This window comes from Megascapheus bottae, chromosome 18 (assembly GCF_031878675.1).
Source record: "Megascapheus bottae isolate mThoBot1 chromosome 18, mThoBot2.hap1, whole genome shotgun sequence".
NCBI classification, from domain to species: Eukaryota; Metazoa; Chordata; class Mammalia; order Rodentia; family Geomyidae; genus Megascapheus; species Megascapheus bottae.
This window is the reverse complement of record NC_143526.1, coordinates 7,516,786-7,543,512: the sequence shown is the minus strand read 5'-3', so window position 1 is coordinate 7,543,512 and position 26,727 is coordinate 7,516,786. Positions and strand designations below refer to the sequence as shown.

General features: G+C 38.0%; 1 protein-coding gene across 35 annotated transcripts in view; it reads left to right on the top strand.

The window, feature by feature from the left end:
- The window catches only part of Clasp2 (cytoplasmic linker associated protein 2), a 206,896-nt gene that overhangs the window by 47,167 nt on the left and 133,002 nt on the right, over window positions 1-26,727 (top strand). For 34 of the 35 annotated variants that reach the window (XM_090351849.1, XM_090351844.1, XM_090351847.1 and 31 more), the window contains exon 7: window positions 6,424-6,494. In XM_090351849.1, coding sequence (XP_090207975.1) covers window positions 6,424-6,494 — 71 coding nt within the window. Of the gene's footprint in view, window positions 1-6,423; window positions 6,495-13,293; window positions 13,759-26,727 lie in introns of those variants that run through there. The other variant, XM_090351851.1, reaches the window with a different exon arrangement.

Here is a 26,727-nt window from a genome sequence, read left to right as displayed (position 1 = left end):
CTGCAACTTTATTATATAAAATAAGATTTTCTCTTCTTTCTCCCCTCTTTTCTTCTTTGTGTATGTGTGTGTATCTCTGTAGAATGCTAGATATGGATATTGTGGATATCATGTGATCTTGAGGATCTGTATGGAAGGTCTTTTTGACTTACACATGGAACCAGAGGACAGGCCCTGGAGAGAGCACTTAGCAAACCTCAGAATTAAACTTATTGCTGCCCTAGTCACAGGTTATGAGTTTCATTCCTGTTTGGAGAGGGTTTAGCCTCTGGTGACTGCCACACCCAGGTTTTAATTATCCAGCCTTCCTCCAATGGTTCCTCGGTGGTAGGTTTTGAGCCCCAGGTGCACTCAGACAACTAAAGCTGCCAACACTAGTGGCTGCCATACCTCTACTGAATATCTCCATTGGGACTTCTGAACCTCCTTCATTGGGCAGGTGTCTCGAGTAGCTGCCCTTTGTGCCCATACTGCCGGTGCAGTTTCTCCAAATTTATTTAAACTTCTCTGCAGTGCTCTGTGGGACACTCTTGTTTTCTTCAGCCATCTTTTATGACTGACATATACCCAGATGCTATGGCAAGGTATACTGATTCCCAGCCACTGATTCCAGTAGGCACTCTCTCAAGATAGCTGACATTCTACTGTCTTATCCAGGATCAACAGAATGCCTTTCTTCCCCAAGCTAGTCTTCCACTCCCTGATTTCACTAGTATATATTCTTAATTTAACTTTTTACTGACTGTTGAATTCATTTGAAACAATTATTTTCATCCTTGTGGTCACATTGTAACTTTAATTTTCAGAAGGGATTTTTCTCTCTCAAATACTGCTCCTTTGTAGTTTCCAAATTTCTTGTTTGATGTGTTTTTGTTTACATTTATCTTTATATCAGAGGCATTCTTTGTTAAAACTTAATTCATAAGGTCATCAAATTGTTTTTTGATTTTATGGGTCCTGGGGCTTGAACTCAGCCTGGGCGCTGTCCTTGAGCTGTCCAGCTCAAGGCTACCACCTACCCCTGGGCCTGGGTGTTGTCCCTGAGCTCTTCAGCTGAAGGCCCTTGAGCCTAGTCCCACTTCCCGTTTTCTAGAGATTAATTGGAGATAAGAATCTCAGGTCCTTTTGTGCCTGAGCTGGCTTTGAACCTTCAGATCTCAGCCTCCTAAGTAGCTGGGATTACAGGCGTGAGCCACTGTGTCCAGCTTTCAAGTTGTGGGTTTTTTTTTTTTTGGCCAGTCTTGGCTTGAACTCAGGACCTGAACACTGTCCCTGTGCTTTCTCAAGGCTAGAGCTCTACCACTTGAGCCACAGAACCACTTATAGCTTTTTTCTATGTATATGGTACCGAGGAATCGAACCTGGGTTTTCGTGCATGCTAGGCAAGCACTCTACCAACACGCCAATCTCCCGGCCCCTCAAATTGTTTTAAAATGTGTTTTTTTATGTCTTTGAAAAATAATTTCTGTCAATATGATGTTAGCATAACACAACACTAGATACAGATGAGTGAAATTGAACTGAGAATAAACTCATATATTTATGGTTCTTTGATGTTCATCAAAGATGCCAAGACCATTCAGTTTGGGCACAAATAGTCTTTGTAACAAGTGGACTGTGAAACTATATATCCACATGTAAAATTATACCTTTTCTATACAACATATTTCCAAATTAACTAAAATAGATTGTAAACTATATATATAGGAGTTAAAAATAGTTAAATTCTAAGAAAATATAAAGTATTTTAGATGTGAAAGCAAAAATGTATGCAACCCATGAAAAAATTAGATAATCTTTGGTAGTATGACCATTTTCATGATACTAATTCTACCTATTCATGAACATGTTAAGTCTTTGTATTTCCTGATGTCATCTTCAATTTCTTTGTATAGATCTGTATAATTTCACCTTATGGAGCTTTTGCTTCTTTGGTTATATTTATTACTAGATATTGTATTTATTTTTCACTATTGCAAATGGGGTAGGTTTCTTCATTTCCCTTTCTTTATGATTGCATCTTTTTTTATGTTGTTAAGTCCTGTGATTTGATGAACTCAGAGCCTGGGTATTGTCCCTGAGTTTCTTTTTGTTCAAGGCTAGCACAATACTACTTGAGCCACAGCAACACTTTCAGCCTTTTTCTGTTTATGTGCTACTGAGGAATCTAACCTAGGGCTTCATACACTGTACAATTAAGCCCCATTTCCAGCCTGACAAGTATTTTATTAAGGAGCCTTGCATCTATGTTCATCAGATTGGTCTATAGTTTTCTTTCATTGTTGGCTCCCTACCTAGTTTGGGGATGAGTGTAATGCTGACTTCATAAATTGTATTTGGTAATGAGCCTTCCATCTTTGTTTCATGGAAAAGTTTGTGGAGTATTGGTGTTTGTGTTTAAAGGGTTTATAGAATTCAGTTGTGAATCCATCACACTTTCCCCTGAAATCCTCTATTACTTCCTCATCTCCTTGCTTGTTATGAGCCTGTTTAAGTGGTTTATATCTTCTTGATTCAGCCTAGGCAGCTTGTATGTCTGTAGGAATTCATCCATTTCTACTAGATATTCCATCTTATTTGAGTATAGATTTTGAAAGTAGGCTCTCATAATCTTTTGGATTATTTGGGTGTTTGTTGTGATTTTCAGATATGTTTCTGTTTCTCTTTTTGTTTTATTGATTCTCTGTATAATTTTTTTTTTTTTTTTGGTCGTGGGACTTGAATTCTGGGCCTTGGTGCTGCCCCTGAACTCTTTAGTTTAAGGTTACAACCCTACCCCTTGAACCATAGCACCACTGACTTTTCACTAATCAGTAGTTCAGGGTTTTAGTTTGTTTCTGTTTTTCTAGAAGCTATAGTTGCATCTGAGTTTGTTTACTTGAACTGTTTCATTTTATGTGCACACTTAGAGCTATGAACTTTCCTCTTAACAGTATTTTTCCTGTATCTCAGAGATCCTGATACAGTGTGTTTCTGTTTTCATTGGCTGGTAGGAACTTCCTGAATTTCCCCTTTATTTCTTTTTCTTTTCCTTTTTCTTTTTTTGTCACTTGTGGGACTTGAACTCTGGACTTGTGTGTTATCCCTGATTTCTTCAGCTCAAAGCTAATGCCCTACCCCTTGGGCCACAGTGCTATTTTTGGTTTCCTGTGGTTAATTATAGATAAGAATCTCATGGACTTTAGTGCCTGAGCAGGCTTTGAACTATGATCCTCACATCTCAGCCTCCTGAGTAGCTAAAATTGTAGGCATGAGCTACCACGTCCAGCTTCCCCTTTATTTCTGTAGTGACCCATCTGTTATTCAACAGTATGTTTATTTTTCTAGTGTTTGAAATGTTTTCTGCAATTTCTTTTGCAGTTGAATTCTAGTTTAATTCCATTGTGATCAGGTAGGATACAGGATGTTAGCTCTTTTATATTTGCTCTGGGTTGTTAAATGTCCTAGGATATGATCGATTTTGGAGAAGGTTCCATGATCTGCTGAGAATGTGCCTTGTGTAGTTGTTGGGTAGAATATTCTGTGATGTCTGTTAAGTTCATTTGGGATATGATGTCATTTAATTCAGAGGCTTCTTTACTAATCTTCTGTTGCTTGACTTATCCTTTGGTAAAAGTGAGGTGTCTCCCACTGTTATTATGTTGGAGTCTGTCAGTTTTTGTTAAGTCTAAGTGTTTGCCTAATACATTTAGGAACTCTATTCTTTGGTATATATATCAACATATATATATCTATATATCTATATATATAATTTCTTTTTTGTAGATCATTTTATTTATATATAGTGAATAGTCTGTTCTTGATTTTTTTGAGGCGGGGGGGGGGTCTGTGTGGGGCTGAACTCTGGGCCTGGGTGTTGTCTCTGTACTCTTCAGCTGAAGGCTATCGCCCTACACCTGAACCTGGGCATTGTTCCTGAGCTCTTCAGCTCAAGGCTACCACCCTACCCCTTGAACCATAGTACTACTTCCAGTTTTCAATCGGAGATGAGTCTTACAGACTTTAGTGCCTGTGCTGGCTTTGAACCATAGTCCTCAGATCTCAGCTGAAGTGAGTCACCGTGCCCAGCTCTTCTTGATGTTTTTAATGGGAAGTCTAACAGTATGATTACTTCTGCCTTCTTGCAGGATGCATTTACTTGGAAGATTGTTTTGTATCCCTTTACTCAGAATTTCTATTTATCATGGCATTTCATTGTCTCATGCTACCTTAATTTTCCTTAGCATGATTTTTATGTGTTTTAATATAACGATGTCTTCATGTAGGTGAGGAGGGCGTAACTCAGGTGGTAGAATATTTGCTGCAAAGTCCAAGATACATTCCTGACACCCTCCACACCAACAGAAAGAAAGACTTAGTGACTTGAGTAGATTTAATATAAGATTAGAGCTAGAAAACATTTTCTTACATAGAAGACAAAAGGTACAGAAATCAAATATGGGGGGCAGGGAGGAGCCACAAAAAGTAAAATTAAAAAAAAAAAAAACCTCTTGGGGCCGGGAGCGGGGCTTAGTGATAGATTGCTTGCCTTGTATGCACAAAGCCCTGGGTTCTGTTCCTTGGTACCATATACACTGAAAAAAGCTAGAAGTGGTGCTGTGGCTCAAATGGTAGAGCTCTAGCCTTGAGAAAGCCATTCAAGGACAGTGTTCAAGCCCTAAGTTCAAGCCCCAAGACTGGCAAAATCAAATAAGCAAAAACCTCATTTCCCCTTTTATTTATTTATTTTATTTTTTGGCCAGTCCTGGGGCTTGAACTTAAGGCCTGGGCACTGTCCTTGGACACTTTTTGCTTAAGGCTGGCACTCTGCCATTTGAGCCACAGTACCACTTCTGCCTGTTTGCTGTGTATGTGGTTCAAGGGAATTGAACCTAGGACTTCGTGCATGCTAGGCGAGCAGACTACCACTAGGCCACTCTCCTGGCCTCTGTTTCTACTACTTCTTTTTTGCCAGTCCTGGGACATGAACTCTGGGCCTGAGCACTGTCTTTGGGCTTCCTCAATGCTAGGGCTCTATCACTTGAGCCATAGCACCACTTCTGACTTTTTTCCTATGTATGTGGTACCAAGGAATTGAACCCAGGACTTCATGCATGCTAGGCAAGTACTCTACCACTAGGCCAAACTCCCGGCTCTTGTTTGTACTTCTTGTATGTAAGTTTATCTGATTTGGGGAGGGGAATGAGAAACACAGAAATGGGACAATTCAGTAATTCAGCAGTGAGATTCATTAAACTCTATGTTGAGAGTTAACTATATAACTTGGGAGTGGGGAGTCAAGAGGGAAAAATTAGGAGAAAATTAGGGAAGTGGTGACACGATTAAAAAAAAAACATACTCAAAACCTAACTTAATGTAACCTTAACCCCTCTGTATATCACCTTCATAAAAATAAATAAATTAAAAAAAAAGTCTTTAGAAAAGAAAAGGACTGGGAGTTTGGCCTAGTGGTAGAGTGCTTCCCTAGCATGCACGAAGACCCAGGTTGGACTCCTCGGTACCACATACATAGAAAAAAGCTGGAAGTGTGCTCTGGCTAAAGTGAGCTCTAGTCTTGAGAAAGTCCAAGGACAGTGCTCAGGCCCTGAGCTCAAGCCCCAGGACTGGCAAAAATACATACATACATACATACATACATATTTTCTGACTTTTGAGAAATCAATTTTATAATGAAACCACTTTGTGATTGATAGTTGTCTTTTTTAATCAAGAAATGGGTGTGTGGGGCCGGGAGTTTGGCCTAGTGGTTAAAATGCTTGCCTAGCATGCATGAAGACCCGGGTTCGATTCCTCGGTACCACATACATAGAAAAAAGCTGGAAGTGGTGCTGAGGCTCAAGTGGTAGAGCTCTAGCCTTGAGAAAGTCCAAGGACAGTGCTCAGGCCCTGAGCTCAAGCCCAGGACTGGCAAAAAAAAAAAAAAGAAAAAGGAATGGGTGTGTGTCTTCTTTTAGTAAGTGAATTGTAGAAGAGTTGTATAAGAATCTAACTGGTTATTTAGAATTGTTCTTCTTTCATCCCTTTCCCACCCTCATTTCCTTCTTCCATCCTTCTTTCCTTTGTGATGGGGTAGAACCCAGGTTCTTGTGTATGCTACGAAGTGTTGTACCATGAATCTACATCTCCAGACCATACTTTTTTTTTTTTTTTTTTTTTTTGCTAGTCCTGGGGCTTGAACTCAGGGCCTGGGCACTGTCCTTGGGCTTTCTCAAGGACAGGGCTCTACCATTTGAGCCACAGCACCACTTCTTGCTTTTTCTATGTATGTGGTACCCAGGAATCAGCCTGGGTCTTTGTGCATGCTAGGTAAGCAATCTACCACTAGGCCAAACTCCAGACCCTATTTTTTCTTCTTTGTAAGGGAGATGGTGGCATTATTTCTGTTCAGCTCAATGTAAAATCAAACCATTCTTTTATTCCCAGATTAGAAATGATATTTGCCAAATTTGATGAAGTGCAAAACTCGGGCAGTATGATTTTGAACATCTGCAAAGGTAAGAGTAATTAAATTATTCTGGCTCTCAAACATTTCTGAGATTACTCAGCAAAATTTTACACACTAGAATGTATTTTCAAGCCAAGAATTATCTTAGTAGTCAGAAGAGTTGGTTCTGTGGGTTGAAAATTTAGCTCAGATATAATAATAAAATCTCATATCCTGCTAAATAAACATTATGCTTTTAAGTGAAAAATGTAATAATGGGTCTATACTTTAAATGATACTGATCTTTTGCCTTATTTTTTTGTCTTCTGAGTTGAAGATGTGGACCATTTTAACTTCCTCATTTTATGTATAAAATATGCTTTTACACCTATAGTAACTGTTTCACTTGGTTGTTTTTAGTAGAACTTGTGGGGGTTGATGGATACTCGTTATACCTGTATGTAGACTCAGTGATAATACTGATGAAGAAACATCCAGGACGTTCACTGGAAGAAATAGCTCTGTTTTTTTAAATAGAAGGAGGCCAAGTTAGAATGCAGTCGGATCTGACACGTTTGTTCCCCCCCCCCCGTTTATTTTTTGAGCTGCTGCTTCGCCTGCCTGCCTGCCTGCCTGCCTGCCTGCCTGCCTGCCTGCCTGCCTGCCTGCCTGCCTTCCTTCCTTCCTTCCTTCCTTCCTTCCTTCCTTCCTTCCTTCCTTCCTTCCTTCCTTCCTTTTTTTGCTACCAGTCCTAAGGCTTGAACTCAGTGCCTGGCAACAATCCCTGAGCTTTTTTTTGCTCAAGGCTAGCACTTTACCACTTTGAGTTACAGCTTCATTTCCATCCCCAACCCCCCCGCCCCTCCCCCCTCCCTGCTTCCTTGGTGTTTAATTGGAAATAGAGAGTCTCACAGCCTTTCCTGCCTGGTATTAACTTTGAATCATGATCCGTAGATCTCAGCCTCCCAAATAGCTAGTAATTCCAGATGTGAGCCACCAATGCTCAATGGTTTCTTTCTTTTTATAAGGTTGATGATAAATTGTGTTGTACAGCAGTTACCTACACTTGTCTGTAAATACTAACTGTACAGTAAAGAATATATTGTTTCCAACATTAAAAAAGCTTGTTCTTCCATATAGGAAAGTAGCTTCATATTATAAAGTGTTTGGTAAGAATGGTAATGTGAGTTTGGAGAAAATTTAGTATATGAATTTATAGTAAATCAGTAATCATTGAAAATAAGTCAGTGGAAGTGTCCCATATCTCCCCTCTCCCCCGCCATGTTAAAGACCAAGCTTTGCTGTGTTTCATGATATCATATGGAGTGAGAATTTGATATTTGATAGATTGTATCTACCCTAATCTAAACTTAGTTCCAGAGCTTCAGTTGACTTTGGTACAACCAGTCTCACCTTGTCTGCCCACTGTTTCTCACTTCTCTTCTCTGAATAGAAGGTGATTAAATACCTCATCCGAATTTTTCTTGCAATTACCTCTGTTTATGTCTATAGAAACCAAATACAGCAGGAATGGAGAGAGTTGTTAAAATGTTTTGAACTGAGATTTGTGTTCTCTGTGACATTCTTATTTGTGTATTTCAGACTCATTACAGCTATAAAGAAAAAGGCCTAATACATTTTATGAAGTTAAAAACATTCATTGTTTGCATATGGTTACTCTTGAAAGCATTGTTATTCTTATTTTACTGAGATCATTTCTGTCACCTTCTGAATGAGAGCTTTTTTTGTTCCCAGTTCTATTTGTTTATCTCTTGTATATATAAGTTTAATATGTGGCATTATTTTTCTTGGAGGGAGTCCCAAAGATTGTACTCTAAAGGCTAATTGAAATATTGCAAATGTGGTCAAATGCAAAAGCTAAAGTCTATGATATGCATATTGGGGAATAAGATTTGGGAGATGGGGGAAGCTGAGCACCAATGGCTCATGCCTGTAATCCTAGCTACTTAGGAGGCTGAGATCTGAGGATTGTAGTTTCAAGTTATCTGGGAAAGAAAGTCCGTGAGACTTCTCTCCAATTTTCTGCCAGAAAACTTGAGTGGAAAAGTTCAGGGTCAGTGCCTATATCCTGAACTCAAGCCCAGTGACCAACAAAATTTTTTTTTTTAAAGATTGGGGGCGAGAGCAGTACTGGGATTTTTGAGCTGAAGATTTTACAATCTTTAGGCAAGTGCTCTTCCAGTTGAGTCACATGTTCCTATCACTTTTTTTTTTTTTTGACTAGTCCTGCGCTTGAACTCAGGGCTTGTGCACTGTCCCTGAGCTTCTTTTGCTCACAGCTCAACACCGTACCACTTGAGCCACAGCACTGCTTCCAGCCTTTTCTGTCTATGTGGTACTCAGGAATTGAACCCAGGGCTTCATGCAAGCTAGGCAAGCACTCTTTCACTAAGCCACATTTCCAGGCTATCCTAACACGTTTAGTCTTAGCGATTTTTTTTTTCTCCAGGTATAGCCTTGTGCTTTTGTCTAGGACCAGACATGAGCCTCAGTCTTCTTCCGTATGCCATCCAAAGTAGTTGGGATGTGTGCTTGCTTGTGTTTTGTCATGGCTGCCTTGATCTCTGAGATAGAATCTTGCTTTTTGTTCCAAGTTGGCCTCAAACTGCATTCTTGTCTATGCCTCACAAATAGCTAAGATGATGGTTATTAGTTCCCTCATTCAGGGCCTCACACTTTTTAGGTAGGTGCTTTGCTACTTGAGCCACTCTCCCCAGGACCCCAAGCTTTTTTTGTTTTGTTTTTTTCAAATTTCACTGTATGCATAGGTTCTGTATCTGCAGATTCCACATCCACAGATTAAGCTAATTACTGCAGGTGGAAAGTGTAGTTAGGCCTGAGAATGTAAAGGGTTTTTTTTTTTTTTTGGTCATAATTACCTATAAAATATTATGTTTCCATGATGTTTGCACTGTTTATGTATTATAAGTAATCTAGAGATAATTTAAAGTATATTGGTGAATATGCAGAAGTTATATATGCCGAAACCATATTGTATGAAGGCTGGAACATTGTCATATTTTAGTATCTTTAAATTTTCCTGGAACCAGTCCCCTATGGATGCAGAGGGATAGGTGATGTTACTTTAAAAATGCTATTACTTTAAAAAATGTCTTAATCACTTAGTTAACAAAGGACAACATTAAAACAAGGAAGCTTATTTGTCATGTTAACAAGTCTTCAGGCTCAAGCCTATTTTTAATTCCCCTTTAATCCCTTTTTCATCCAATCTAGCCCAAAGACCTTAAATAACTATTACTCTACTGTCATTCCTCTTTCTTCCTTGATAATTTGCAAGCCCAGTAACATTTTTAGGGGGTGTGTGTGGGGAGGAGTGAGGTTATTCTTGGGTCTTGAGCTCAGGGCCTGAGCACTGTCCTTGGGCTTTCTCAAGGCTAGAGTTCCACCACTTGAGCCACAGTACCATTTCTGGCTTTTTTCTATGTATATGATACCAAAGAATCAAATCTGGGTCTTTATGCATACTAGGCAAGTACTCTGCCACTAGGCCAAACTCCTGGCCCAGTAACATTCTTTACTTGAATATCTTATAGGTATTTCAGATTTTAGGCTAATCATAATCATATCCAGAAACGAATCCCTTAAATCTGTTTCTTCCTCATTCTTACCCATTTCAGTTTATGGCCACTATCAAATTAGAATCTTGACTTGATTTCCCATTATTACTAGGCCATTATTTTTATTTCTTATATATTAACATAGTTCAAATTTTGCCTACCCCATCCTTCCAATCTCCATTGGTAACACTATTCTTATTCCTCTGGCTTTAACCTGAAATGCTGTAGTAGATCATGTTTGCCTCCTGTAATCCATTTGTTACCCAGAAGTCAGAGTGAGCTTCTTAAAATATAGATTAGACCATGCTACAACAGTAAAGAGGATAGCAAACTTTCTGCCCTTGACAAGGCTATGTCTAGAGAGGAGATATATTGTAAGCAGGCAAGCAGATGTGTAGTTTGGTAACTGCGTCTTGAAGGAAATACCTTCTTATTTAGTCGATTTGCATTATTCCTTAAAACTGTGTAGCTAAATTGGAGACCATTACATGAAAAAATTTCCTTTTATTAATGAGAAAACTGTAGTATATTTCATTTTAACCCATGATACTTGATGAATTTTCACAGGTGGAAGAATATATCAGTTGAACACTGAAAATAAATTTTTGACAATTGGAAGTCATATTTTGTGTACAAATTAATGTAACAAAAATCATTTATCTATCTATCTATCTATCTATCTATCTATCTATCTATCTATCTATCTATTTATTTGCCAGTCCTGGGCTTGAGCTCAGGGTTTGAGCACTGTCCTTCGACTTTCTCAAGGCTAGAGCTCTACTACTTGAGCCTCAGCACCACTTCTAGCTTTTTTCTATGTATGTGGTACTGAGGAATTGAACCTGGGTCTTCGTACATGCAAGGCAAGAATTCTACCACTAGGCCAAACTCCCAGCCCCTCAGCTCTTTTTTATTTCTGCACTTTTCCCCTACAAAATTTTTTGGCCTTTTTGTTCAGCTTTGATCACACTCTCAAAATAATAAAGTTTTGAAACAGAAAAGCATTTTAGGGCAAAACAAAGCTTAGCCTGAATATGTGTGAAAATAGTTCACACATATTATTGTATGTATGTGAAAAGCCATTGAAGATACTATCTTTCTCATTTGGTTTATTTAAAAGCAAATTATTTGAGGCACATTCAACATGACATGCATTTCAAATTTTTTTTTTCATGGTATTTCGTGAGTAGAAACTATTATGGTCAATAAAATTGCTTATCATCTTTCATAATAATGAAACATATGTCTTCTAGTATAATGACTTAAAAGTTCTTTGTAATAAAAAGCCACTATACTTTAGCAGAGACAACAGAGAAGTTGTTACAAAGGTAGTATAGCCCTTTTAGAGTCATTTCAGCTAACAGTTATCATCTAAACAGTACTAAGTGAAGAAAATAGGGTACTGAAATTATGAGTCGTTCAGTAGTGTCACTTTAGATAGAATGGTGTAGTAAGTGATTCCAGGGACTTGACATATTTAAACTAATAAATGAAATGATCCCGTCATTAGAGAAATGATGGCAAAACAGTTTGGGTAGAGGATATCAGGACTATAAAAGCACAGAGGTGGAACAGGACTTTACTCAAAAAACAGGGAAATCAGCACTGCTTAAAGCCCAGTGAGATTGGTAGTGGCTTGGAGGGTAAATCACATATAAAATGCAGTGGGAGAGGTAAGCAGGCAGCATGGCCTGAGGACCTTATAGGCTATAGAAGACTTTTACCTGTCAATCTGTATCATCTTTATCATTAATACAAACATTAATACTCATGAGAGACTTCTAGGTGGACTTCTAGGAATAGAAAGTCCACATGGGACATGGTGAATAAGGATAACATGGTTTAACACTATCTTGAATTTATTATTCAAATAATTTGGTTTTTAAAATTTTTATACCCCTTCTCTTATGCGTATCCTGGTACTCAGGTTTTATATCTCATACTTTTGTCTTTGATTTCTGTCTCAATTGCATATCTATACTCTTTTAAGTTCTGGTTACATTCTTTGACTTTATTTTCTCAAGCATTACACCAGTATACTCATGAATACGGAGTAAATTGTATCCTCAGAGATTTGAGCATACCATTTAGTTGAGAAATAGAAATTAGTTTTTGTTATTATTATATTGAGCGTTGTTCAAGCCTGACTTCTGTTTCACCATATAAAAATCAGTTATGCTAAGTCTGTGAGTATAGTAGAGTTAGTTCTGCCTTTAGTATTAATTATATGAGCTGGGCGTGGTGGCTCATGCCTGTAATCCTAGTGAGACTCTTACCTCCAATTAACCACCAGAAAACAGGAAGTGGCACTGTTGCTCTAGGGGTAGGGTGGTAGCCTTGAACTGAAGAGCTTAGGGACAGCATCCAGGCCCAGGGTTGAAGTCCCACAACTGACAGAAAAAAGAAAAAATTAATCAAATGACTGAAAGAAGGTAGTAGTAAGGGAAATACTGAATGTTTTAAGTGCCCTGTGATTATGGCAGTATCATGTCATTATGGAGCTTTCTAGACAGTCTCCTACACTAATCAAGATGTAAACACTAAAAGCATTGGTGGCTATGATTGCAAGTCTTGTACTTTTCACTGTAAAAACAAAATCAATGTGCGTAATTCTGATTTGTCTAATACATGCATACATATATGTATAGGGCATAACATAGTTTGCCATGTAATCATGGTAATTTCTAGCTTCTCTAAAACAATTATACTGTTTAAGAATTAATGCCCTTAGACAGTGGCTATAAGATAAAACATAAAACTTAGTCTATGAAATTATATTTAGTCAATAAGGTAACTTCCAGTCTAGTTTTATACGTGTGTAGTCTATAATGTACTCGTTGACAGAAAACAAACCAGCTCTTTTCTTAGGATCATTTAAAAAATCTATCTGTTTGTGACCGTGAGCCCCAGGGCCTTCTCAGAGCTTGATAATATACTGATGGTTATATAGCTTGGATAGAGGGTGCTCTGCATCCCTGCAGCTGCGCACTGGCTAGGTTCTGTCTCCTCTACCAGAAACAAGCTTTGTTCCGTGTGGCCCTGCTGTCCACACACAGAGCAGCCTTTGATGGGCTGTCTTTGACGTGATTTGTTTACGGCAGCCAGAAATGCTTCCTGCATAATGAGAGCAGTTAATCATAGAAACTGGGCTATTCCTGTTTGTGCACTGGCAGCAATTTTCTGTTGTAAATATTAAAAGATAATGACAAAGGGATGAAAACCTTTTTTAAAAGGCGAAAATCAGCTAATCCATCAGATCATGTGATTGCTACTGATTACATGGATATCTTTAGGGAAGCAGAAAATGATTGCTGAACACATGCCTTGTGTTTTGATGATTGCATTAAAAGTCCCCCAGTGGGATGGCATTTATTGGCTTCCAGAGCTTTTCTTAGATTAAATTTCAGGCAGTCAGTACAAGGAAAAACATCACAACCTGAATATAACAGCATATGTGCAAGTAGAAGGATAATCTTGATCAAGCTCCAGCTCTGCTCTCCTAAATAAGCGAGGATTTTCAGCAAGACCCCAGACTTTTATTTTGAAGTGGAGTAGCAGCTGTTGGCTATTGCGGTGCAGAGCTGCAGCACGGCCTGGGTCACACAGTGCTTTGGGTGTCTGCAGGCTGCAGGCCGAGCCCAGTGGCGCAGGCTCTGAGCTGCACTTATTTGCTGTGATATTTGACCTCTTGATTTAAGAAAGCTCCCTGGATCATCTGAATGGCTATGGGAGATGGTGAGTATGAATTATTTTCCTTCTTTTACTATGTTATACACTTCATTCTAAGGTGACGATTATTTGCTATGTAAGAAATTAAATTTCCCCCTAAAGAATGAAGGGCATTTATGTGTTTGTGTGTGTGTAGTCAGTGTGATGTGTGTGCTTGTCATTTTGGATCTTTTTCCACTTGATGCATCTTTATGGGATCTAGCAAACATAATGTGAAAATTTACCTTGCCAGCCCCAAGCAATCTTCAGTCTTTGGTGTTTCATATGTGGGGATAGTGGAAGAAATGTGGAATATATGCAAAAGCTGGGAAGGGAGAACATGGCCTTTGGAGGAATGATAGATTTTGGCAGGAAGGTTTCATTAGCAAGCTTGACATCTTTCCTGTTGGATTCGACACAGGTACAATCCTGTGGTTATAAAATGTTTAAGGAAGCAAAATGGCTTGCCATGGACACTATACTACTGTTTGTGATTGTCAGAGTCTCTAGTAAACAGTAATGTAGAAAATAGCCTTTGAGAATTCTGTACAGGAAATAACTTGATTAAAATTAAATTTTATCATCGTTACTTTGGTAAGAATAATTTAAAAATGCATTTTATAGTGTTTTACAATTTTCAGAAGGACTTTTATATTCTTAAATGTATAAATGTCTCAGGTACAAATAACTCTGTGAAGTATACAGAGTATTTTGGTATTATTTTACATGTCAGGAAACTGAGGCTTACTGAGATCTGTCCAAGATCTAAGAACAGAAAGCCAAATGTAGAGCTCCAGTTCGTTTGGCATTATCCTTTATAACTTACTATTTTAACCTCCTTTCCCCCATCAGAGCTTTTGTTAAGATGATTTAGAAGTATGTTTTATAATCACCTCAGTATCAGAGATGTATACAAAGGGGAAAATAAGGTTTTTCCAACATGTTTTACATATTGTTTTAGTAGGCAGACTTGTTTGTATTTGAAGGTTTTAACTCTTTTAACAGTTCCACCCTTCCTGTGATTGATTAGATGATAACCTCTTCTCCCTGAGGAGTTTTTTTTCCCTTGAGGCTATTACAAGACAGAGTTACCAAAATGATGGTATTGATGAAAAGCCATTTAAACTATAATGTACATAAAAATGGAAATAGAATAGTAATTTGCTTTTATAAATTATGATTTATTCTAAGAATTTACTTATATAATCTTTTTTGTTTGTTTATGTGGTACTGAGGAGTCGAACCCAGGGCCTCTGCTACTAAGCCACATTCCCAGCCCCTTAACTTAAATCATTTTATAGAAATAAATTAAAATGTAGTTCATTGGTTTTAAGGTAAAACATAATCAAATTCTTATATACTGTAGACATTCCCAAGTTTTGTTCCTAAAAAAAGAAACACATGGCTATAAAGAAAATTTTACATTTGATTTGGATCATATCCAGAATCATTTTCATAAAAAAAAGTTTAGGATAATTGAGTATCAATTTATATTTGGCTTAGTTTTTATTTTTTCAAGTAATAAATACCTTCAGACAGTTTAGGACTATATTGAATTCTTTTAATCAAAATAATGTTTTTTAAAGCTTAGAGGATAACTTTCCATCTTATTTTCTTTCTTTCCTTCCCCTCCCTCCCTCCCTCCCTCCCTCCCTCCCTCCCTCCCTCCCTCCCTCCCTCCCTTCTCCTGTCTCTCTCTCTCTCTCTCTCTCTCTCTCTCTCTCTCTCTCTCTCTCTCTCTCTCTCTCTCTCTCTCTCTCCTCCCTCCCTCCCTCCCTCCCTCCCTCCCCCTCTCTCCCCTTCCTTCCTTCCTTCCTTCCTTCCTTCCTTCCTTCCTTCCTTCCTTCCTTCCTTCCTTCCTTCCCTCCATTTGAACTCAGGGCCTGGTCACTGTCCTTGGACACCTTTTGCTAAAGGCTAATGCTCTGCCACTTGAGCGACAGCTCCACTTCTGACTTTTTCTGTGTATGTGGTACCAAGGAATCAAACCCAGGGCTTGCTGCATGCTAGGCAAGCACTTTACCCCTAGGCTATGTTTCCGGCCCCCAATTTTATTTTATTTTATTTATTTATTTATTTTGCCAGTCCTGGGCTTGGGCTCAGGGCCTGAGCACTGTCCTTGGACTTTCTCAAGGCTAGAGCTCTACCACTTGAGCCTCAGCACTACCGTCTGGCCTTTTTCTATGTATGTGGTACTGAGGACTCGAACCTGGGTCTCCATGCATGGGTCTCTGTGCATGCTAGGCAAACACTACCACTAGGCCAAACTCCCGGCCCCCAATTTTATTTTTCAATAGAAATATTTTTGTTTGATTAAAGCATACCTTTGGAAAAAAATTAAAAATGAAATAATGAAGACATGCATACATAACAATTTATATATTGTTTTTAACAGTTTAATGTATTCTGCTTTTATATATGTTAGTTTCTGTACATGCACCAGAATTGTCAATATTTATAACAATTTGGTTATAGTATTGCTAGCATATGTAGATTATTTTGTAATTTTAATTATGAACTTAGTATATAAATATTTTCCAAAATTCAAAAATGAAAATAAAAACTCCTTCAAAATTACCTCCAAATCTCAAGTGCAAGAATAGGTTGAAATTTTATTAATATTGAATGCCATTTAATGTTTTTAACTGGGCTTCAATATACATAATAAGTATTAAATAAAATAACAAAATGCTAAAATAACCCTTTTTTGTTTTGTTGTGGATTTTTGCAAGATACTAAAGATAGAACCCAAGGACTCCTTGCATGCTAGGTACGACCTCTATCACTAAGCCATACTCCTGGCCCTAAAGTTATATTTTTTTCTGTTGCGTCTATATAAAGTGACATTCTGAATGTATTTTTGCCTCACTATGGCAACTTAATATGACATGAGGATTATTTTTTCAGTGCCATTATATGTTATTCTGCCACATTTGTTTAAACTGTTACATAGTATTTCACTGTAAGGAAAAATGATCATTTTATCTTTTATAGAAGTTCAGATTATTTGTTTAACCTTATGGTCATGTGAGATATTGTTATTAGCACTTTTATTTCCAGGTAAACTCAAATTTGTGACCCTCACTGAAATGACTATCACTTTAAGAGTTTTTGGTGATGACTTTTTTTTTTTCAATGTTAAAAATGGTGGTGACTTTGAGTATTGTTTTCTGTTTAGTTGTCTTCAGCCTTACTCAAGACTATAAAACCAAGCAGTTAAATAGCTGCGTTGGTAGCTGTAGGCAGTCAAGCCGGATAGAATTAAAAACCTGTAGGATTATTATGTGTTGCTGGGCCCTGCAATTTACCCCAAAAGCATGAGAGAGGAATTTGGCCACTCTGCAGAGTGGTTAGAAAGAAATAAAGGTTTTGTTTTAAGCAGACTGTTTCTAAATGTCTTAACATTTCAGTACAGACTATTATTCCAAAAATGAATCTTTTTTAAAAAATCTATGCAAATGATGGCATAAATACAGCTTTCTAGAGGTTAACCTTTTGTGGGATCCCATAGGGGCTGCTGGGACCACTCCAGATAATAAAATGTGGTTTAGTGGGTATGGAAAAAATAACAAGAAATTAATTATCCTTCTTCAACCATATTTATGAATGTTCTTTATAACATACTGGGATTGTGGAATTTAAATCACTGGAAAAACAAATCTACCCATTAACAGTGAAATAAAATTAAACTTTTTTTCCCCCATAGGACCAGTGATGAAAAACTAAAAATGAGTCTGCACACAGAAAAAGTAAATTATGATACATAAATATATTATAGTACAAAAAACTGGGTATTACTAGGATTGAGGAAAGCTGAGGTGCCTCTAACAGTCTGGAGCTGGCAGGCTCTAGATGCTGGAAAAGACAATGCTTCAGGGAAAATTCAAAGACCAGAAAACCAGTGTCCTAGTTGAAGAGCTAGGCAGGAGCTGCTGGACTATTGTATTCAGAAAAAAAAAAGAAAAATAAAGAAGATTTGGCTTTAGCCGCATCATAGACAATAAGTATCAACCACTAAGACTTGAAAGAAAAAAAAAAAAAAAAACAGTGACTAAAAGCAACCTTGTGTTCCCTGTTGTAGTCCTTGCAGGGACTGCTACATAAATAATAGCCTTCTTGAGACAGTCTCATATACCCATGGAATGTAGAGTATTGAGCATCAGTAGAACCATATCCTCAAACGTGATGTTGCTAATGAATTTGACTCTTCAAGGAAAATTTTATATTTTTATTTCCTGAGTGCAACCTAAATTGCCTAATTAGACTAGATTTGTCAATGTTCTAAATCTTTTTTTTTTTTTTTTTTGGTTGGTTGTGGGGCTTGAATTCTGGGTCTGGGTGTTGTCCCTGAGCTCTTCAGCTAAGGCTAGCCCTCTACCACTTGTGCCACAGCACCACTTCCAGTTTTCTGGTGATTAATTGGAGATGAGAGTCTCACAAACTTTCATGCCTGGGGCTGGGTTTGAACTGTGATCCTTAGATCTCAGCTTCCTGAGATCTGGTGCTGGTGAGCCACCAGCACCCAGCAAGGTTCTTACTCTTAGGAGCTTCATTTGTCATTTGTTTTCCCTGATTATCATGACATTTTATTTAATTTTATTGATCTCATATAGTGGTTTAAGTTGTGATCATCTCAAATTCTTTTTTTCTTTTTTTGTGCCAGTTCTGGCTTTGAATTCAGGACCTGAGCACTGTCCTTGGGTTCGATCATCTCAAATTCTTAAAGGATCCCTTTCAAATTATAGTGTTAAAAAAAAAAATTCTTCAGGGGCCAGGAGTTTGGCCTAGTGATAGAATGTTTGCCTAACATGCACCAAGGCCTGGGTTTAATTCTTCAGTGCCACCTATATAGAAAAAAACAGAAATGGTGCTGTGGCTCAAGTAATAGAGCCCTAGCCTTGTGAAAGCCCCAGGACTGGCAAAAAACAAAAACAAGCTTCATATCTAGCTGTTCAGGAGTTTTAGATGTGAGGATTGTGGTTCAAAGCGAGCCCAGATAAGAAAGTCCATGAGACTTGTTTCTTCAATTAATCACCAAAAGCACTGGAAGTAGAACTATGGCTCAAAATGATAGAGCACTATAGACAGGTAGGTAGGTAGGTAGGTAGGTAGGTAGGTAGGTAGGTAGATTGATTGATTGATTTATTAAGTAGTTATAGAAAAGTTTTCCATTCCAGAAGGCACTTTATAAGTACAATGCATCTTGATCACCTCTTGCATCATTCTCCTTCAACTTTCCCCATCCCATACCTACTGTGAAGATGCATCCAGTTTTTATATAATGTACATTGAATGTAATGACTGTATTTGCTCACCCTTCCTCCCTCATTTAAGTGACACTTCCCTCCTTTACATGTTTCAGCTTCCTGGCAAATATATTTTTAACTAGTCAGTTATATCTGCTAGAAATTTTAAGGTACTTTATTGAATTTCTTGGCTTCTATTAAATCTTGTATAGAATAGAACTTATTTTTTTGTAAAGTTAATTATTCAAGATTACTGTGATGCCAAAACCACAACATTTTATTTGAATGCTAAAATCCAGCTATTACCTCATTTTGAAGCACTGAATTTTCAGTTCTGCTGAGTTAGATTTTTAGTTTAAATTGAAATAAATTTTACTACTTTATTTCATTTCTGAAGGCTTATGATTTTCCTTAGCTATGCTCTTCCCTTTATTATGTGTAGTCTTTTCTCAGAAGATTAGTATTAGTCAGATGTTGGATAAACTACATTAATTCATTGTGTCTTTTATGTTTTTTCTTCTCAGATTTATTTATCTTTCCCTCTTACCTCTGTATTCTGGGGCATATCCTTCACTTAGCTGTTTAAATCTTCTATTCAATTATAAGATTGGCAAGTTTAATTGGTTCCAAGAACTTGCTTTTCGATTTTCTTGTGGTTCTATTTTCATAAACTCATAGGTCATGCAATTATGCCTGTGTCCATACTCAATGTGAGTTTAATTTCCTGGGTTGGAGATGGGAAAGAGCTCAATGCTGTCATTACATAAACTTTCACTTGCTGTTTGTAGTCATTTCTGTACATTCTGGCTTAGAAATTAATTTCTCTGTCATTTTTCAAGGTAGGTCAGTTTTCTGCTGTTGTAGTCAGCTTCTTAGAATTGTGAGTTGCAGCATTGCTGTGGCATCATTCTGAAAGCTTCAGTAGCATTCGACTATTTTTATTTGCATTTTTTAGGGATTTGCTGCCATCTTTTAAGTGCTTATTCACATATTCAGAGGATAAATATGTTAGTCAAATGGTAGAGTAACCTAAGTTCAGTTTTCAACACTTCAGTGAGGGGAATAAAAATAATCACCTTCTCATCCCTGCCCCATTTTCTTTGCCCTTACAATGTTGTTTAATTAGGGTTTAAGCAAGAAATTAAAATGAATTATATATATATATATATGTTTTTTTTTCTTTTTCTTTCTTTTTTTTTTTTTGTCGTTGGTTGTGCGGCTTGAACTCTGGGCCTGTGTGCTGTCCCTGTGGTTAATTAGAGATAAGAGTCTCAGGGTCTTTAGTGCCGGGGTTGGCTTTGAACCTTGATCCTCTTATCTCAGTCTCCTGAGTAGCTACAAGTACAGATGTGAGTCACTGTGCCTGGTGAATGATATACATATACATACATACATATAATATATATATATATATATATATATATATATATATATATATATATCCCCAGTCTTGAGGTTTGAACTTAGGGCCTGAGCACTGTCCTTCGGCTTTTTTCTTTCACGGCTAGTGCTTTACCAGTTGAGCAACAGCACCACTTCCAGCTTTTCTATGTATATGGTACTGAGGAATCAAATCCAGGTCTTCCGTGCATGCTAGGCAAGCACTCTACCACTAGGCCAAACTCCCAGCCTGAATTGTTATAATTTTACTGAAAGATTTCAAACATACCCAGAAATAGACAATAATACAGTCAATTCTGTAGCTAGCCATTATCGAGCTTCAAGAAGTTATGAGTATGTAACATTCTTTTATTTTTTTTTGCCAGTCATGGGGCTTGATCTCAGGGCCTGGGCACCGTCCTTGGACACTTTTGCTCAAGGCTAGCGCTTTGCCACTTTGAGCCACAGTGCCACTTCTGGCTTTTTCTGTGAATGTGGTTTTGGAGAATTGAACCCAGGTCTTTGTGCCTGCTAGGCAAGCATGCTACCACTGGGCCATGCCCCCAGCCCATATAACATTCTTTTTTTGGGGGGGGGGTGGTCATGGGCTTGAATTTGGCATGAGCCCTGTCCCTTAGCTCTCCACCCTACCCTTGACCCAAGGCCCACTTCCCATTTTTTCTGGAGATTAATTGGAGATAAGAATCTCAGGTCTTTTATGTGCCTGGGCTGCCTTTGAACCTTGATCCTTAGATCTCATCCTCCTGAGTAGCTAGGATCACAGGTGTGAGCCATGGCCGTGGCCCAAGTAACATTCTTTACCCTCTGTGTACCTCATCTTGGCTAAATGTGTGTGTAAGTGAATATACATCTATTCATACCCATAGGTAAGACAAAAAAAATTTTGTTGTTGTTGTTTTTTTTGCCAGTCCTGGGCTTGAGCTCAGGGCCTAAGCACTGTCCTTGGACTTTCTCAAGGCTAGAGCTCTACCACTTGAGCCTCAGCACCACTTCCGGCTTTTTTCTATGTATGTGGTACCAAGGAATTGAACCCGGGTCTTCGTGCATGCTAGGCAAGCACTTTAACCACTAGGCCAAACTCCTGGCCCGACAAAATTTTTTTTTTAAAAGACAGCAACATTAACTTACTTTTTAAACAAAGTATCAGCAAGTAATTTAAAAAACCCACTTTACACATAATAAGTCAATGTTTAAATAACTTAGGACTCATCTGTGTGGGGAAAAAAAACACAACACATTGACTTTTGTCTAAAAATGTAACAAGATCTTAGTGTCAGATATTCAATGTTAAGGTTTCCTTAGCTGTTTCATAACTACCTTTTTGTAATTTGGATTTTTAAACAGGTTTCACCATTGCAGTTGGTTCATCAGTTTATTCATCTATGACATTGAATTCTTTTCTCCTCTTGGCCTTTATTTGTTGAAGAACATATATGTTACCTTAGGAAAAGGTTTTCCACATGCTTATTTTTGTTGGTTCTATCACCATGGCATTTTGTATTTTTGTTTTTAGAGTTTCTTCATTCCTTGCATTTCCTGAAACTGAAAATTCTGAGGGCTTGATTCAAATGCAATCTGATTTTTGTATTAGATTTATTGATACTGAGTTTTTCATAGGTAGTATTCTGTGTGGCATTTTGTATTTCTGTTAGAAGGTATATAATGTCTGACTTCTATATTTAACAATTGATTTAATTGAAAATCACACTGTTTACTTATGTTTGATAGGAGACTAGGAATGTAGGTAAGAAGACCAATAAAAGATCTTGTGTGCTGGGTGCTGGTGGCTCATGCCTATAATCCTAGCTACTCAGGAGGCTGAGATCTGAAGATTACAGTTCAGCTGGGGCACTGAAAAGCCTGAAATTTATCTCCAATTAACCAGCAGAAAACCAGAAGTGGTGGTGTAGCTCAAAGAGCGCTAGACTTGAGCTGAAGAGTTCAGGGACAGCGTCCAGGCCCAGAATTCAAGCCCCACAACCAACCAAAAAAATAAATAAATAAATAAAATAAATTAAACTTAAAAAAAAAAAAAAAAGCTATGGTCTATGCCTGTATTTTTGGTTATTCAGAAGACAGAGGTAGGCCAGTCCTGTCAAAAAATTCTCAAGACTCATCCCAATCAGTAGCTTGCCATTTGGTGTGTATCTGTCATTCCAGATATGCAAGAGATGGAGATCTAGGAGGATTGCATTTCCAGGGAACCTCAGGCATACAAGTTCTTGAGACCTCATTTCAGTAGAAAAAAAGCCAGAGGCTGGCAGCACGGCCTAGTGGTAGAGTGCTTGCCTAGCATGCACAAAGACCTGGGTTCGAGTCCTCAGTACCCCATACATAGACAAGGCCGAAAGTGGTACTGAGGCTCAAGTGGTAGAGCTCTAGCCTTGAGAAAGTCCAAGGACAGTGCTCAGGCCCTGAGCCCAAGCCCAGGACTGGCAAAAAAAAAAAAAAAAAAGGAAAAAAAAAAAAGCCAATTGTGGTGGCACATGTGTATCATCTTAGGTATTGAGGGAAATGTAAATAGCAGATCACAATCCAGCCCAGGGGAAAAGTGAGATCTTATATAAAAAATAATCGTAACGGAACAAAAAGTACTAGAATGCTGCCTAGCAAGTACTGTGTGAATCCCTGAGTTGAAAACCCTTTACTGTACCCCCCCCAAAAAAAAGAGGGTTTTGAGAGAGGGGAGGAGAAATAGGTAGATTTAAGATTGAACTTGGAATTATATACAAGAATGGTCAGTAGATCATCTCTTTGGGCCAGAGAAAAAGTTACAGTATGTGTTCTTTACATTGTCAACCCAAGCAGCTAAATTAGCCATTCATAATGGTGGGATGAGAAAAGACCTAGGGAGAACAGGTTTGGAAATGATACTGCTGTTTTTATGTGTATTAAACTAGAGATGTCTTAGTCAGGCACCCAGGGCTCACATCTGTAATCCTAGCTACTCAGGATGCTGAGATCTTAGGATTGTGGTTTGAAGCCAGTCTGGGCAGGAAAGCCCAAGGGACTTTTCACAACTACAATTAATCACAGAAAAATCTGGAAATGGCAGTATAGCTCAAGTGGTAGTGTGCTAGTTTTGAGCAAATGGAACCCAGGGAAGGGATCCAGGTCGAGTTCAATTCCCATGACTGATAAACAAAAACAAAAAAGCATGGCCAGGAATGTGGGTTGGGATAGAATGCTTGCCTGGCATGCACCAAGCTCTGGGTTCCATGCCTAGTGCCACATAAACAGAAAAGACCAGAAGTGGCTGTGTAGCTTAAAATAGAGTGCTAGCCTTGAACAAAAGAAGATCAAGGACTATGCCCATGTGCGGAGTTCAAGCTCCAGGACTGGCCCAAAACAGACAATAACAGAAACAGTAACACAGAAGTTAATGACGTCTGATAATTTCATAGGGGTTCATTTTCATAGGAGAGATGCCAAAGGCAGATTGTATCTGTAAATCTGGAGCTCAGAGATGGACATTGGAGATTTGACAGCATATAGATAGGACTTACTGTGGACAAAACTGTTTAGACAAGGTGTAGACTGAGAGGATGTTCAGTATCTCAATTGCGTATGAGAATTGCCACCAGAAGAGAGCTAGAGGGACCAGTGATGTCACAGGGAGGCCAGTGGGGTGCATTCTGTTGTAGAAGCATAGTGTAGGGGAGTACAGACAGTTAAAAATTGAATTTTCTGAGCTGGGAGTTTGGCCTAGTGATAAAATGCTTGCCTAGCATACACAAAGTCCCTGTTCAAGGCCTTGGAACCACATACATAGAAAAAGCCAGAAATGGTGCTGTGGCTCAAGTGGTAGAGCACTAGCCTTGAAAAAAAAAAAAAGCCCAAGGACAGTGCTCAGGCCCTGAGTTCAAACCCCAGGACTGGCAAAAAAAAAAAAATTGAGTTTTCTGAGACATCATTGTACAGTATTGAATAGGGATTATTGCTTCCTAATCTTGGTTGTTAGATTTGTTAGATTTGTCAGTTAGCTGTTAGATATGACCATGATATGCAAGAGGGTGAAACAGCTTAGAAATCTGAAGTCCTATTGCTCACTGTTTTAATTTGAATAGACGGCTACAGCTGCAAGTGAAAAGGGGAAATTTGGTATTGAAAAATTAGTTTGTTTTGTAGGTGAAAATCCATGGTATTGAAAGTTCTCACTGAAGTTGTGTCACTGAAGAAAAGCTACCCAAAAACCTGACGTAAAGTTTTGACTTAACTCTTGTTTGTTATGTAAATTTAGCCTTTTATGTGTATGTAGAAACAGGTTTTAAGTTACATATTGAATATATAAATTACATATTACATATACATGTGTATTATATGTATATCTACATATACTTGATTAAAGTAATAAAAATTCACAAATCCTTATATGAAACCTTCTGGATCCAGCTGATGTTTGGAAATTTAGAACGCTTCCAATTTTAGAAAGGTAATATGATTATATCCCACACATTATGTGACAATTCCTGCTGGACCTAGAGCAGCACCCTATGACCAAGTACCTCAATATTTTTTTGCAGTTAAATGTATGGAAACTCACAGTGACTAGTTAAGGACAGCATCTTGCCTCCTCAGTTTACCTCGTGTTTTGTTATGAAATGAGATTAGGTTAGATCGCCAAATTAGTTAAAAGTCAAAACAGAAGCTGAGTCTTCACAGCTTTATGACTTTTAGCATCCAGGTCCAGGCTTGTGGAGCTGACTATAGTACATCTCAGTTGCTTGCTGAGAATAACTTCCAAGTGTTGCTGTTTGAAGGCAGCTTAAAGATGTACACCTGTTCTTTCGTAGTTGATTTTTCCCCCTTCGCCTTCTGGCTGTCCCTCCCCTTCTTCCTTCTACTTCTCTTCTAGTCTCCCTCGTTTTTTTTGTTTTGTTTTCTGTTTGTTTTGTTTTCTGTTCCTCTACCTCTTCTGTTTGTGTGTGTTCCTTTCGACATTTCTACCCCTTCTGCTTTTTTTTTCTTTTTCTTTTTTTTTTTGATAACAGAACAGTTGTGTTTGTTGTCTTTTCAGTTTGAGACTGACCTTGAACGCTTTACCTTTGTTAACCTACCTTGTCAGATTAAATACCTACCAAACTAAATTTTTTATGCTTCTGTTTATTCCTTTTACATGTTACTGGTCACTATCATTTTTTTCCCTTAGTGATAGCATCAAGGAGTTTATTGTAATTTTTAAAAGAATAGTACAATTACTTCATTGTAAGGTATTTAAAAAGTAACAATGAAATACAGAAAATGCAAATATATATAGCTAGATGGTATATATTAATCTATATTAAGCTGGGTGCATTGACTCAAGCCTGTAATCCTAGCTGTACAGGAGGCTGAGATCTGAGGATCACAGTTTAGAGCCATCCTGGGCACTAAAGACTGAGGGACTCTTATCTCCAGTTAACCAATAGAAAACTAGAAGTGGCACTATTGCTCAAGGGGTATGGTAGTAGCCTTGAGCTGAAGAGCTCAGGGATAGCGCCCAGGCCCAGAGTTCAAGCCCCACGACTGACAAAAAAAAATCTAGATTATATCTATATACTTACATATACATACATATACATACACACACACACACACGCACACACACACACACACACACACACACACACGCACGCACGCACCATCTGGATTTGTTAATTGGAGATAAGAGTCTCAGAGACTTTCTTACCTGGGTTGGCTTCACACCTTCGTCCTCACATCTCAGCTTTTTAAGTACCTAGGATTATAGACATAAGCCAGCAGCTATTGGCAATTTAAGATGTTTTTGAGAAGTAAGACCATATTGGCATACTTTCTCTCATTCCCCATTCTTTCTTCCATTCTGTCATCTAAGTAATAACACACAAAACAGAACTACCTCTTGTTTATAAACGCATCTAACAGAAATTTATATAAAAAACGTAACTGGGAATTGACAATTACAAAAAGGAATTGAGAATTTTTTTAAGCAATCTCTAGAATCCATATACCTTCTTATTTTTCCTCTACCTTCCTTTCCCTTCTGTTTTCTCTTCTCAATCTTTTCCTCCATGTCCTCTGTTTTCATCTTTTCTCCCTCCCTAACCTCCATCTCCTCCCCTACCTGCACTCTGGATATCCTCCACCTTTCCCATCTCTTTCATACAGATTGCCACTATGACCTGCTCACTGTTACTTTTTTTCTTTCCTCTAGTACTTTCCCATATATTTTTCTTGTTCTGTTTGAGCTCCCAGTCATAGGATTTTCTTTTTGAACTATTGGAGTGAGAAAAGGTATCAACATAGTTATAAATTACAGCTTGCTGTAGTGTTTAATCCTTCCTTTGTTTGTTCAGTAAATATTGCAGCACCTACTCAATATATATCCTGT